Here is a 12,531-nt window from a genome sequence, read left to right as displayed (position 1 = left end):
GAAGAAATAACTAGTTTAGTGTATAAATGAAGAAAGACACTTAATGCCTTTCTGAAGCTTGAGATCTTACATTTAAGAAGTGAAAATGAGGAGAATGCAGCTTTGTTTGATGGTCTCCACTAATACAGAGAAAACAGTCCTTACTGTTAATAAAACAGCTGTTTATATCTGAGGAAGAAGAAAAAACCTCTTGTAAAGTCTGGGGGAATAAAATCTGATTTCAGTCAGAATCCTTATAAGAATGTTGTTGCAAGGGGTTGTATATTTTATATATAAATGGAAGTCTAATTTTACAGCTAGGAAGTGTTATGAAGGAGTGTGAGTTTTGCAGTTCCTTCAGCTTTGGGTTTTCACTTCCATATATTGATATGAAGATGTTCCTATCACTTTAAGAGTACCTGCTGTACCCCAAATAGGATATTCTGGAGAACACTCTGCCCTACAGAAGGTCAGATATGAACACTTGTTTACTTGTACCTACTGGCTGGATTTCACAGACATTGGTCACTTACTCAGATTTTTGGAAACCAACAGTGGTTTATTCAATATTTGTAGCTGTTGGGTCTAGAATAGGCAAATGAAAAGTGACATCAAGTATATACAAGTCTATTAAACTGTCTACTAACTAGCATTGAACTCAAAATCCCAACAATTTACGTGTATCATGGGACCCAGTCTGGAGAACATAAGTTTCTCCACTGTAATTAAAGGGCTGGCTCAGGACCAGTGTGTTGCAGATGAGTTTGCTGTCAATCTTAAATTCAGCAATGTGACTGCTGTCTTTTTTCTGCAGTTTTATGTCATGTGATAGCTGTGAAAGCTGGATGTGCTCCTACCAAAGAACCTGACAAGTTTTGCATATGGCGTTTTGGGTCAGTTATGCCTATCATGTAACGAGATTATGTTGTGAACTGTGAAGTGCTGAAATGCAGTAAATGGAGCTGTGCTAAAGCTGTGCTTGCTCCAGTTTAGTTCCACTGAGCAGAATATGCTGTTAGGATAAGCAACAGACGGGTTTCCTTTAGCACATTCCATACAGCAGCATGAAACTTGCTGTCTTTGCCGAGGTGAAGAGAAGGAGTGTCAGTGACACATGGACACTGCAGCAGCAGAGCTGCAATGTGAACTGGGGAGGCTCATGAAAGAAATACTCCAAGGCTGGTTTCTGTGCCAGATAGTCACATTGGACACTGCAGAAAAAGACACCATTGACAGAAAAGTCAGTAGTTACAGCCATTTTACAAAGTTTTGTTGTTTGGTTTTTCAGTAGGGAAATCACATGTGGCCACGGAGAATACTCTGCAGTTAAGACATCATCTTGGATGTGGGAAGTTACTAGGGGAGATCTGTGTACTTCTGACAATATCTGAGACTATGAAATTGTCCAGTTCCTTTCATCCTTTATAAGTTCCTTGATTTGAGTAATGGGTGTGCTGTTCAACCCAACTTCCCTAAGAAATTTGGTTTTATGTAAAGTCTGGGGTGCACTTTCATTAAGCATCATTCACTCCTTTAGAGTAGGATAGTTCTGTCACAAGGTCACTATATGAGGTGGTGTAAATTAGTGCAGCTTAACTGAAGTCAGTGAACCAGCATCAAGTTATTCAGCTGGAAATATGGCCCAACACATTTCAGCAGCAGTGGAAATGACCATTATATTTAATATCTTTTTTACAAGAATAATATTATTTTCTGCCCTTTGGAAAAATCTCATAATGAGAGGGGATGTCTGAGATGACTGTATGGTCTGGTTACTTTTATCTATTCATGAAACCACTGGTTTCAAAGTTTTAGCTTATGTTCCATATATTTACATGTTCAGAAGGCTCGGTCAGCAGTTCTTAGAGATGATACATGGACTGGTTCTTTTGACAGTACTGTTTCATTGAATTTGGTTTATTGATGTGTTCCTTGTTTGGATGAATGCATCTTTCTCAAAGTTGGTTAAGGAAGATTGCATTACAAAGCAAGTAAGAGGGAAATTTCAGAGGTTGTGTAAGGCACCAGGCTGGTTGTCCTACAGCTGCACTGCAGCAACCCCTCTGTGCTGTGCTAAACTGGGGTTAAGGCTCCCCAATGTCAAATGTTAGTGATAACAATTTCTGTGCTGCTCTGTTTATCTTTTCTGCTTGCAGTATGAATATGATTATGATGAGAATGGTGACAGGGTAGTTCTAGGGAAAGGTACTTATGGAATAGTTTATGCTGGAAGAGACCTTAGCAACCAGGTCCGAATAGCCATCAAAGAAATACCTGAGAGAGACAGCAGGTAAGACCTTGTTCATTGTTGTATACACACTGTGAACAAAAATGCAGTTGTATTTTGAAAACTTGGCTCTTCATAGCATGTGTTTCTGCGTGGTTAGTTTATAAAATCCCAATATACTGAAATTCAATTACTATTTCCTCCTACTATGCAAAAGTACCTTTTTGAGAATAAAGACTTTTTATCTGGGGGGAAAATATATGTTATGTATCATAAATATGACAGTTTAATAATCTGTATGTATGTCTTTGTTTATCTTGTTTATCTTTATATACATTTGGTTTTAGGTTGCAGTTGTATCTCATTTGTATTCTTTTAGGGGAGGGTAAAAACCATGAGAGGATCTCTGGAGTCAAAACCAGTGCTATGTATTGATACAGTAGACACATATAAATTCTTGGAGGGCATGTTTCTCCACCAGGGTTCCTCTGAGATCTGTCTCTGTACTTTTTCGAAATAGGCAGTGAATCATGCTGCATTTTAAGGTTGTGGACAAGACGTTTGCTGGAAATTGGAGTTGTATCCCGAAAATCCATTCTGTTGTCAAGCTAGTATTTAAGCATAGCCCAGAACCTTTTCCTGCATGATGAACTAGTCCTTTTTTTTTTATTGTTGTTGTTGTTGTTGTTGTGGGGTTTTGGGTCTTTTTTATGTTTGTTTGTGTGTTTGGTTTGTTTTTTGGTTTTGTTTTGTTTTGTTTTTTTTTAATAGGTATTCTCAACCTCTTCATGAAGAGATAGCACTGCACAAATATTTAAAGCATCGGAACATTGTCCAGTATCTTGGATCTGTTTCAGAAAATGGATACATTAAGATTTTTATGGAGCAGGTGCCAGGAGGTTTGTATCCTGCTGAGTTTGGTCTGCCAAAGGAAAAGCATTTGGGACTCCAAGCTGACTGAAAGTCAGTAGATAAGCACTTAATGTGTTTGTGCACTCTGTATGGCTTTTCTGTTGGGGTCTTGACTGTATAAGTCATTTTTCTCATAGAAAGAGTAAATTTGAGGAGTATGGGTCCCAGTACCCTCTCCCCTTTCTGTAGTAGTTCTAAACCTAGAGAGAAGTTATGAATAAGTATTTGGTTGCAAATACCCATGTGTTATAAAATAGTGGAGTTAGAGCTGTATAGTCCATTGAGCTCAAGTGTCTGAATGATGAACTTGCAGTGTAAGTTTCTCTTTGAGCAGTAATACTGATAGAACAATTAAGTGCTGGTTTATAACTGCTATGTACAAAGGACTGCTACTCTCTAGGTAGATTAGAGATAAAAGTGAGATGAGTACTATGCTCATAATTTCCAGTTTCACTCCTCCTGCCTTCTCCGCTGAGGAAGAGGATGTGAAATCTCTTTGTAACCTCTCTATGTTGTTTCCATTTTCATTTTGCTATTTCACTCTTCAGTGTCAACGATGTGTCAGAATGAGTGTTAAATTTTGCTCTAATTTAATTTGCAAAGTAAAAACAGAGGTAAGAAAAATGGGGGGAAAAGTTTCAGTTTTCTAAGAAAGGTCCAGACAAACATTCAAAGTATAATTAAATACATCCAGGGCATCCAGGACAATGTAGGGAAATTATTCAGTTTTTGAATCCTTGTGACCTTCTCACCTGACAGCTGAGACACTTTAACCTGCATGATGCATGCAGGTGTGGTGACATTACACCAACACTTCCACTTGTTTTCCCACACTTGTTAACAGTGTCAGCTGGTGTTTCCTGTTCATATATGCACAGTAAAGTGTGCTGTGATTGGTTGCTAATGGCAAGATATTACTGAACCAATTTAGATATTTTAAACTCTGTAGCCAGTCTTAAAAAGGAACCAGCTGTTGAGATTATGCAAGATTCTTTGATGAAACTTTACTTTACTTGGTGTGAACTGAAAGTTCCTTTAGCTGAATTTTTCTGGCCTTAAGTAGAAGTACTGTATTTAGTTTATTCTGTGCTGAATAACTGTATTTTGCCTCATGATTTAAATATTTGTGTTATTTAAAGATTAGTTTTATTAGAATTGGAGATGTGTAGATCTTCTATTCTGAACATCCTTTCAGGAGGTTTTTTCAGGAGCTTTCTTTCTTGTCTCTGCCAGAAATTGATCCCATATTTTTAAAAGAGAAGGCTTTTCCTGTTTTGGGTTCTACCCTCCTTGCCTCAACAAAATCAGCTTGTCTTTGCCCATACCTGTGGTTCATGAAGTACAATGTACAACACAGTACAGTGTTACCTTTAGTCCTTGTTTTATTACAGTGTTACTTTCAGTCCTTGTTTCATTAAGGGCTACATGGGTGCTAGTTGTAGTCTCAGCAGTTGTTACAGTGAACTGAGGGATCCAGCTCTGTCAGAATGTTTATTCTTGTTGTGGGAGTAGAACCTGACCTGGCAACTAAGAAATAACCTGTCCAGAGCAGCAGCAGGTTATTTGCTGTGAGTGATCTAGCAAGAATTTGGCTTTGTCATGGGTACTGCTTTTGTTTTATATTAGGATTTTGAGCAAAGGCTTCATTCAGACTTACCTGTTTCATGTTAATTTTGGAATTTCACTATCTTGATACAGTTTCTTCTTAAACTCCTGTAGGCAGCCTCTCAGCTCTCTTAAGATCTAAGTGGGGCCCAATGAAAGAACCTACAATTAAATTTTATACCAAGCAGATTCTGGAAGGACTCAAGTATCTCCATGAGAACCAGATTGTACACAGAGATATAAAGGTAACTTTTCCTTTTCTGTGTCTTGTTTGATTTGCTTTCTATCTTTACTCCAGTTAGTTTTGAAGCAGAATTTTTAATAGGATTTCATGGAAGCTGAAAAGAAAAGGAAAGCATAAACCAATTCCTTCTCCTGGTGCTCCTGGAATACTGCTTTGTAGCAAAAATAAGTGCAAATTTGAAGGAGTATTGAGATTGAGAATCTGTATTTATCTGTCTTCCCTCCCTGTTTGCTGCCTCCCTCTCCTCCTTCCCTCTCCTGTCCAAACCACAGGGGGACAATGTTCTGGTGAACACCTACAGTGGAGTGGTTAAGATATCAGATTTTGGCACTTCCAAACGGCTGGCAGGAATCAATCCATGCACTGAAACATTTACAGGTAAGGTTAATCTAGCAGAGTTTATAAGGGTTTTCAGGACAGGTTTAGCATTTGAGCCAAGAGACTCTTTGGCTTAGTGATGGAAACACTATTGGGTCTCTCTTTGCAGGGGAGAGTAAATGGGAGTGTGATCACCATAAACACAGGCTTGGTAGCTTTCTTGACTTTTTTTTTTTTTTTTTTTTTTCTTTTTTTTTTTTTTTTTTTTTTAATATAAGTCTCTTCCATTTTACTTTTTGGGGGTAAAAGTTTTTCTTCAAAGTGTTCATTGAGTAGCAATTGATTGTTGCAATTATATCTGGAAATACTTGAATTTAGCAACTTTTTCATTTAACAATCTTGATATTAGTAACTTACACATGCACACTTTCTAGATGTATGTTTAAAAGTGCAGAAGACCAAACTCAAACTTATGCACACTTTCAGTTTTGAGGTATTAATTATGAAACCCAACCAACTGGCTAACAACAGTGAAATCAACAGTTTACATGGAAATTTTAGGCTGATGTGTTACAGAATAGCTTTCAATACAACAAGGTTTTAAAGACTTGTAATATTCAGGGAAAACAAAAATTGCTGAGCAAAAGGGGAAACTCCACATTCAAATATGAATATGTAGTCACATATGTGAGTAACATGGTGTTCTTGCTTGTTATATGGCCTTAGGCAAAGGCTGATATCACAAGCTTCTTACTTGCCTGCACTTTAAATAAATGGTACACAGACAAAGCCATTAGTCGTAGAAGGCTTCAGAGGGGAAGACAAAAGATAACAACCTTCACTGAAGTGAAAATCAAGATTTCCCTTTACCTCTCTGGTGGTGAGTCTGAAGTTTCTCCAGCTTTCTTACAATGGAAGCCATGAAAATAAAGTTAAGGTTCTGAAGTAACTTACCTTTCTCAATTATTTTTACTCATTATCTCATTATTATTCATTATCATTCTCTTTGCCTGTATTTCATATACTCCTCAGTGACTTTTTAGCAACTGATTGTTAGTAGGGGTGATATATGGAGAAATGATATCTTAAGAAAAGTCACCATACTGTAATAAAAGGAGGTAACTCCTGCCCTTCTTCTTTGTTCTCTTGTAATTTTTCAGCCCTGTTTGTTCCTTTGAGATGTAATCTGCCACATTAATAAATACTTAAGTTCTCACTTTGGATTTAAATCAGTAAGCAGGTAGCTATACCCCAGAAGACCTTAAAAGGTCTTTAGCAATTTGGTTTTGTTCTATAACTCAGTACATAAACCATAGATTTTAGGCATTATGTGATAAAATCACGTGGTTTGAAGAATCCTCCTTCTGGTGGTTTAAACATTACATCCCTCCATTCAAGACACACAGCCTGAGGGCAAAGCTGTGGCTTTTGAACTTGCATTCTGCAGCAGTCCATTCAATGAACATATGATACCCTTCACCATATGTCCATTACTTGATAGTTCACAGCTCTTCTGCAGTGTAGTTTTATTGCATTCCTAAGAAAAATAATTTGATTTAAAGATGTCATAACAGAGCTGATAGAAATTCAGATGGAGAAAGAGCTGTAAGTGTTCAAAACCCTCTGAACATACAGAGCTTTCTGCTGCTGGTGGTGTGGACTCTTCCTGTAAAGACCTTGTTAGCTGTGTTAATGGTTCAATAACAGTGATACCAAATTGACCATCTTTTAGTTAATTTTTTACTGTACTGTTCTTTATCAGTATTAGTAGAGTATTACACTCAGATTGTCTACAGGTAAGATCTTATTGGTTGGTTAGTTGGGCTGGGTTTTTTGATGGTTTCTTTGTTTGTTTTGTTTTTTTTGTTGGTTGGTTGGTAGTTTTTTGTTGTTTTTGGTGGGGATTTTTTTGGGGTTTTTTGGTGGGTTTTTTTGTTTGGTTTTTTGGTTTTTTTTGGTTTTTTGTTTTGTTTTGGTTTTTTGTGGGTTTTTTGTTGTTGTTTTGTTTTTTTGTTTTTTTTTGGTTTTGTCTCTTTCGTTTGTTTGTTTTGTGCTTACCTTGGATCCTAAGCACATCCAAGACATCCTGGGATTCTAGACAAAGTATGATGGGTTGCCTTGTTTATTGCCCTATATTTGCAAAAATAGTTTTTTTTCAAACTAACTGTTTGAAATTCCCTTTCACTACTGTTCTCTTCATTGGGGTTAAATATGAAAAATTATTCTCATGAAGACTATCTGTCACTTCATAGATTTTGCCATCTCTTACATGCATAATCTTTAAAAGTTGGTGTCTGCAAACATTTGGTATAATTTTATTTCCTGAGGAAGCTACTGGATTATGTGGTGAATAGACTTTCAGCAGTTTGAAATCTTATGTTAGAAAGAAGGGGCAAAAAGATAGTTATAAAAAAAGATGCTATAACATAAGGTTTTGTCTAGTTTTCAGTGCTGGTATAGGAAATAAGGTATTTGGCTATACAGGTTGCATTTGACAATTTTTGCCTTGCTGAGTGTTATGTTAATCTTCCTTAATAAGAATGAAGAATATACACTTGACTGCTCTTTTCGTCCTGAGCAGGAACCTTGCAGTACATGGCTCCAGAAATCATCGATAAAGGACCACGAGGATATGGTGCTCCAGCTGACATCTGGTCCCTGGGCTGTACCATTATTGAGATGGCAACAGGCAAACCTCCATTTCATGAGCTGGGGGAGCCTCAAGCTGCAATGTTTAAAGTAAATACAACTTTTTTGCTTTAGAGTTGATGAATTTTCAAACATAGCTTAATTTCATAATATTAATTGGTAATAACATTGTGTTAAATGGTTTTCGGGTTTTTTTTTGCAAAAAGCCCTAGTCTGACCTGTGCTTTTAACTCTCACTGAAAGATCCTTTCTTTCTCTAAGCTGTATTGCTCTAGGGGGTAATCAGTTATTTTTGTCCTGGAAATAGGTCATGACTCAGAGCAGCAATCTGAAAAAATGGGTGAAGACTTATGAAAACTAATATCCTCTGTGCTACCTTTTTCATCTTCTGCTCTTGGTTTATGATTTCTTTCTTGTAACCGGTCTCCCCAATAATGACAAACAAGTTATTTCTGCTCTTTTAGTTTTGTAAGCTTCTTCCCAAAGCCCAGTCTCTGAAACATGGATGCAGGAAGATGTGGTGGAAAAGGGCTGGGGAATAGCTTTCCAGGATTTTCAGTATGTATTACAGAAGTAAAATACTCTGTATTTTGCATTCCAAGTCCTTCAGGTCATAGCTACCTCTTCAGTAATCTGTTGTCTCTATTACATTGTTTCTCTTGGTGTAATTGTTTTCAAATGCAAAAATTAACACTTGAGAATTCTTCAGATAGTTTTGATAATAAAAGTTTTTAAAAGGTACTGTTCTACCTCTGTAACTAACAGGAATGTAACAACTATGATACAATGAATAAATAGACTGAAAATTTTTGTTTCTTCCATTGGCTTGCAGTAGACATTTAGTAAAACACTTAAGTTTTCAGTTAGTTATGCTTGAGAATTCTCATTCTTATAGAGAGGAGAATATCCCATCCATAACACAGCAAACTGCTTTAAATTACCAATGAGGTAATTTTTTCATGTATCTTGTTGAAAGCCAGTATTTGAGCATTATTATCATCATTAATGCAACCATGGTGTCCAAATTAGATCTTTACCAATAGGTATAGAAATCTGGGCTCAGTTCAGTGTGACTTGTAGTGCCATATGTCACACCAGGCATGTGAGTTGTCCCATGCACCACTGCTAAAAGGCAAACAAAGGCATGATTATGGGTTTTGATAAAGTTATTTCAGTGGTATAATAGGTCACCTTGGTGCTGTCAACTTGTGGCATACCTCAGAAGAAGCTGCTTTCCATATCACTGTAAATGTCAGATACTATTCTACTGGCAGATACCTTTTCACCTTATGTATCTGGCATGTAGTTGAACTGTTCAGTGAGGTACATATTGTAAAGAAGAGTTTATTGAAAGTTTTTAGCATTCTTATTGCAGAATATGTTAATGCACTACAGGCAGGCATTTGGTTTTGTTTCTGTTTCTTGGCTCTGCTGGGACATGTTTGGAACTGTGTCTTGCTAGGCACCATAGGTTGAAAACCATGCTTTCTTTTTCTGTGTAATGAAAGTAAGCTGAAAGCTGGATTTCAAGCAGGCTGACTGGGCAAGCATGTAAAAAAAAATGTCTGGAAAACTTGGAATATTGAACTTTTGAGGTCCCCACCTCCACACATAAATGTTGTGCATAGGGCAGGTGGGAAGAGGAAGGTCTGTCTCCCTGTGCAGTCACTTCAGAAATTGCCAATGACCAGAGTTGTACAAAGTAGAGAAAAGGGGCTGTAGTAAGCCAAGGACTGGATAGGTCCTGGCTGGGTGTGCATTTCATGGTGCTTGTTCTGCGAGCTCAGAATGAGTGCATCTGTGTCTATGTGAAAGGGCACAAACAAATGACATTCAGTGGAGACAAAGTACACTGGCGTTGCCACAGAATTTGCAGGTGGTTGTGACGAAACTTATTCCCCTTGAACAACAGAGACTGAGATAAGATCAGAGACAAGCTTTCAAACTTCCTGGTCCTGGTTTGGAATTTTCCTAGATTTCTGCTTAGTGCATAAGAATGAAACCTGGCACCAGAGTGCTGCCAGTTTGTGACACTGAGTCTTGAATGTGCTTGGGGTCATGGTTTGGGAGGCCTTAAAGCCCTATTAGCATTTTATTACTGGACTGTCATTCAAACAGAAGCAGGACTGCTCAGCGATTTTCGCTTCAGCTTGTATTGAAGCTGAACCAGTATTGTGAGTGCCTAATGGTGCCACAGTGTGTTAATGCAGCTCTGTAATGAGATTATTTGAAAGCAGATGGCACTTGTTTAACTGCTGGGCTGCTGTCTCCCTTGTGGGCACTATCTTTGTGCTTGTTCTCCCGGATGTGTTTTGTGTAAAGATGCTGAGACTACAAACCATAATCTCTCCAGGCATGTGCATACAGTGCATACAGGTTATACAGCTCTGGCTTCCAAACAGTTCCACCAGATTGACATTAGAGAATAAGGAGGCAGTGAGGAGCTGGAAAAATCACTGGGGGGCAACCTGTAGGAGCACATTTTTCATTACTTAGAGTCTTAAAAGAGACTCTTTTAAGTAATGACTTAAAATAAGAGTCATTACTTAAAGAATGATTTAATAAGGATCTTGTTAAACCTTTGGACATCATGTGATTTTCAATTAAATAACACTGAAAGACTAGGGAAGACATCTGGCCCGAGAGTGGGGGTGGTGACAAGGTCTGGCAAGGTCGTTGTGTTTATTTGTGCAAGGAGATTTGGCAGTGGCAGGAGCAGAACAGGTGCAGCCCCAGGCTGTCGGTGCTAGAGGAGGAAATTATTGCTGTTCTTGGGCACAAATGTGCTGGAGGAGTCTGCAGCTGAGGGACACAGCTCTGAGCAGGGGTGATGAGCAGCTTGTGCATTAGCTGGAGGGGTTTGTGGCTTGTCAGGGAAGGAGTATATGAAGCACTTGGTGTCAATAAAGCCCAGATCCCAAGATTGCCTGAAAAAAGATGATTAGATACATCCATACCTTGACATGTGTGTAATTTGACATTGATATTTACACCATGTTTGCCATGAAATAAAACAGGATTAGAACCTTGTTGTCACTTCACTGCTTTATGTGGGTACCTGGATCACTCTTTTCTATGAGAGTTGGGAGAAGTGTGAGCGACTGTATTATAAGAGTTTTGGCCCATGGTTTCCTTGAAGTTGTTTCATAAAAATAATTACTATTTGTGTTTTACTTGCAGGTTGGGATGTTTAAGATTCATCCTGAAATTCCAGAATCAGTGTCTGCTGAAACAAAGGCCTTTGTTTTGCTCTGTTTTGAACCTGATCCTAGCAAACGTGTTACAGCATCTGATTTGCTAAGAGATTCTTTCCTGAAGCAAGTGAACAAGGGCAAGAAAAGCAAAATTGCATTCAAGCCTTCAGGTAAAGAATTATCAGCCAAATCCAAGTCAATGTTATCATTAAATGTTATATAAAAGATTGGAATCATTAATCATTTTCTTTTACGAAGGACATTTCTTCTGCCAGAAAAACAGCAGGAACTCAGCTATTGAAAATGTCTGTGATTTGTGATTATAGGTATTTAAATTTAATGATTCCCAGAAAATAAAGTGCCTTGATTATTTTGTACTTTGCTTGCTAAAACCTCCCAAGGTCATTTTTCCTCTCCCCAGAAATAAATGCCTCATTTGTAGTAAATTAAAATTAGAAGAGTGACATTTGACAAAGACTTTCCAAAGCAGTTCTGCATTTTAGATTCACAATTATATAGACTTCAGAGGTCTTAGTTTCATAGAGTAGATGTTTGATACCTGAAAATGTGGGATGTGTTAGGTGTTTGGGTCAGTGATACATAACACTGAAATTTGGCACAAAGGTGCTGAAGTAGCTATTTAGTGGGTTGTTTTCTTTTATCTGCATACCATGTTTGTTCTTCCCTTCCCCCAAAATATATCGGTCACTTCCTCAGTGATAAGATAAGGAACCTTAATATAGACCTGCCAAATAAATCATATGAGGGAACTGTCTTTTTCAAAACAGGGAAAGCCATTGGTCTTGCTGCTTCTTTCACCTCTCTGCACACACACACACTCCCAATGCAAGCTGAAGTTCTTCCTATTTGAGCTTTTCCCCTCTCAACAAATAACTTTTGAAAGAATGGAATTCTGCAGGGCACAGGTAGCAAGGAATTTATACCATCTAGCTGAATTGGTTTCATCAAGGAAATGGGCATCAGCAGTTGTCCTGAGGGGTGCTGAGAACTGAACTCTAGTCCCTGCAGTGACACTGGGATAATAGGAGAGCTCCTACTGCTCAGCCAGGGCAGTGGCAAGCAGGAGCTGTTGGCATGCTGTAGCTTTCTGTCCCACAACAATCATCTTCTCTTGAGGCCTTTCAGCTCTTTCTTGAGGATGTCTTCCAGGAGAAATTGCATGATGTTAGAAAGTGTGGAGTTTGCCTTGTTAGCAGCCTTGGGAGCAACAGGCTCTTTGTCAAATATCAGGGGAGGAGCACCCCTCCCTCCTCCTGCCTTCTCTTCTCTCTTCTCTTCTCCCTCTCCCTCTCCCTCTCCCTCCCCCCCCCCATTGGTGAGGTTATGGGGCTGGTGCTGCAGGGAGTGAGCTCAGTGCTGGCCGTGGACATGAGCAGAGTGGG

The 12,531-nt window shown here is 38.4% G+C and overlaps 1 protein-coding gene across 1 annotated transcript in view; it reads left to right on the top strand.

Moving 5' to 3' along the window:
* Nucleotides 1-12,531, top strand: part of MAP3K15 (mitogen-activated protein kinase kinase kinase 15) — an 84,413-nt gene that overhangs the window by 63,470 nt on the left and 8,412 nt on the right. Inside the window, exons 15-20 of the mRNA XM_056501102.1 lie at nucleotides 2,136-2,269; nucleotides 2,978-3,105; nucleotides 4,838-4,968; nucleotides 5,240-5,345; nucleotides 7,867-8,024; nucleotides 11,115-11,298. Of these exons, the coding sequence (XP_056357077.1) occupies nucleotides 2,136-2,269; nucleotides 2,978-3,105; nucleotides 4,838-4,968; nucleotides 5,240-5,345; nucleotides 7,867-8,024; nucleotides 11,115-11,298 (841 nt within the window). The remainder of the gene's footprint in view (nucleotides 1-2,135; nucleotides 2,270-2,977; nucleotides 3,106-4,837; nucleotides 4,969-5,239; nucleotides 5,346-7,866; nucleotides 8,025-11,114; nucleotides 11,299-12,531) is intronic.

The sequence above is a fragment of the Oenanthe melanoleuca genome, chromosome 1 (genome assembly GCF_029582105.1).
Source record: "Oenanthe melanoleuca isolate GR-GAL-2019-014 chromosome 1, OMel1.0, whole genome shotgun sequence".
NCBI classification, from domain to species: Eukaryota; Metazoa; Chordata; class Aves; order Passeriformes; family Muscicapidae; genus Oenanthe; species Oenanthe melanoleuca.
This window is presented reverse-complemented; position numbering and strand designations above follow the sequence as displayed.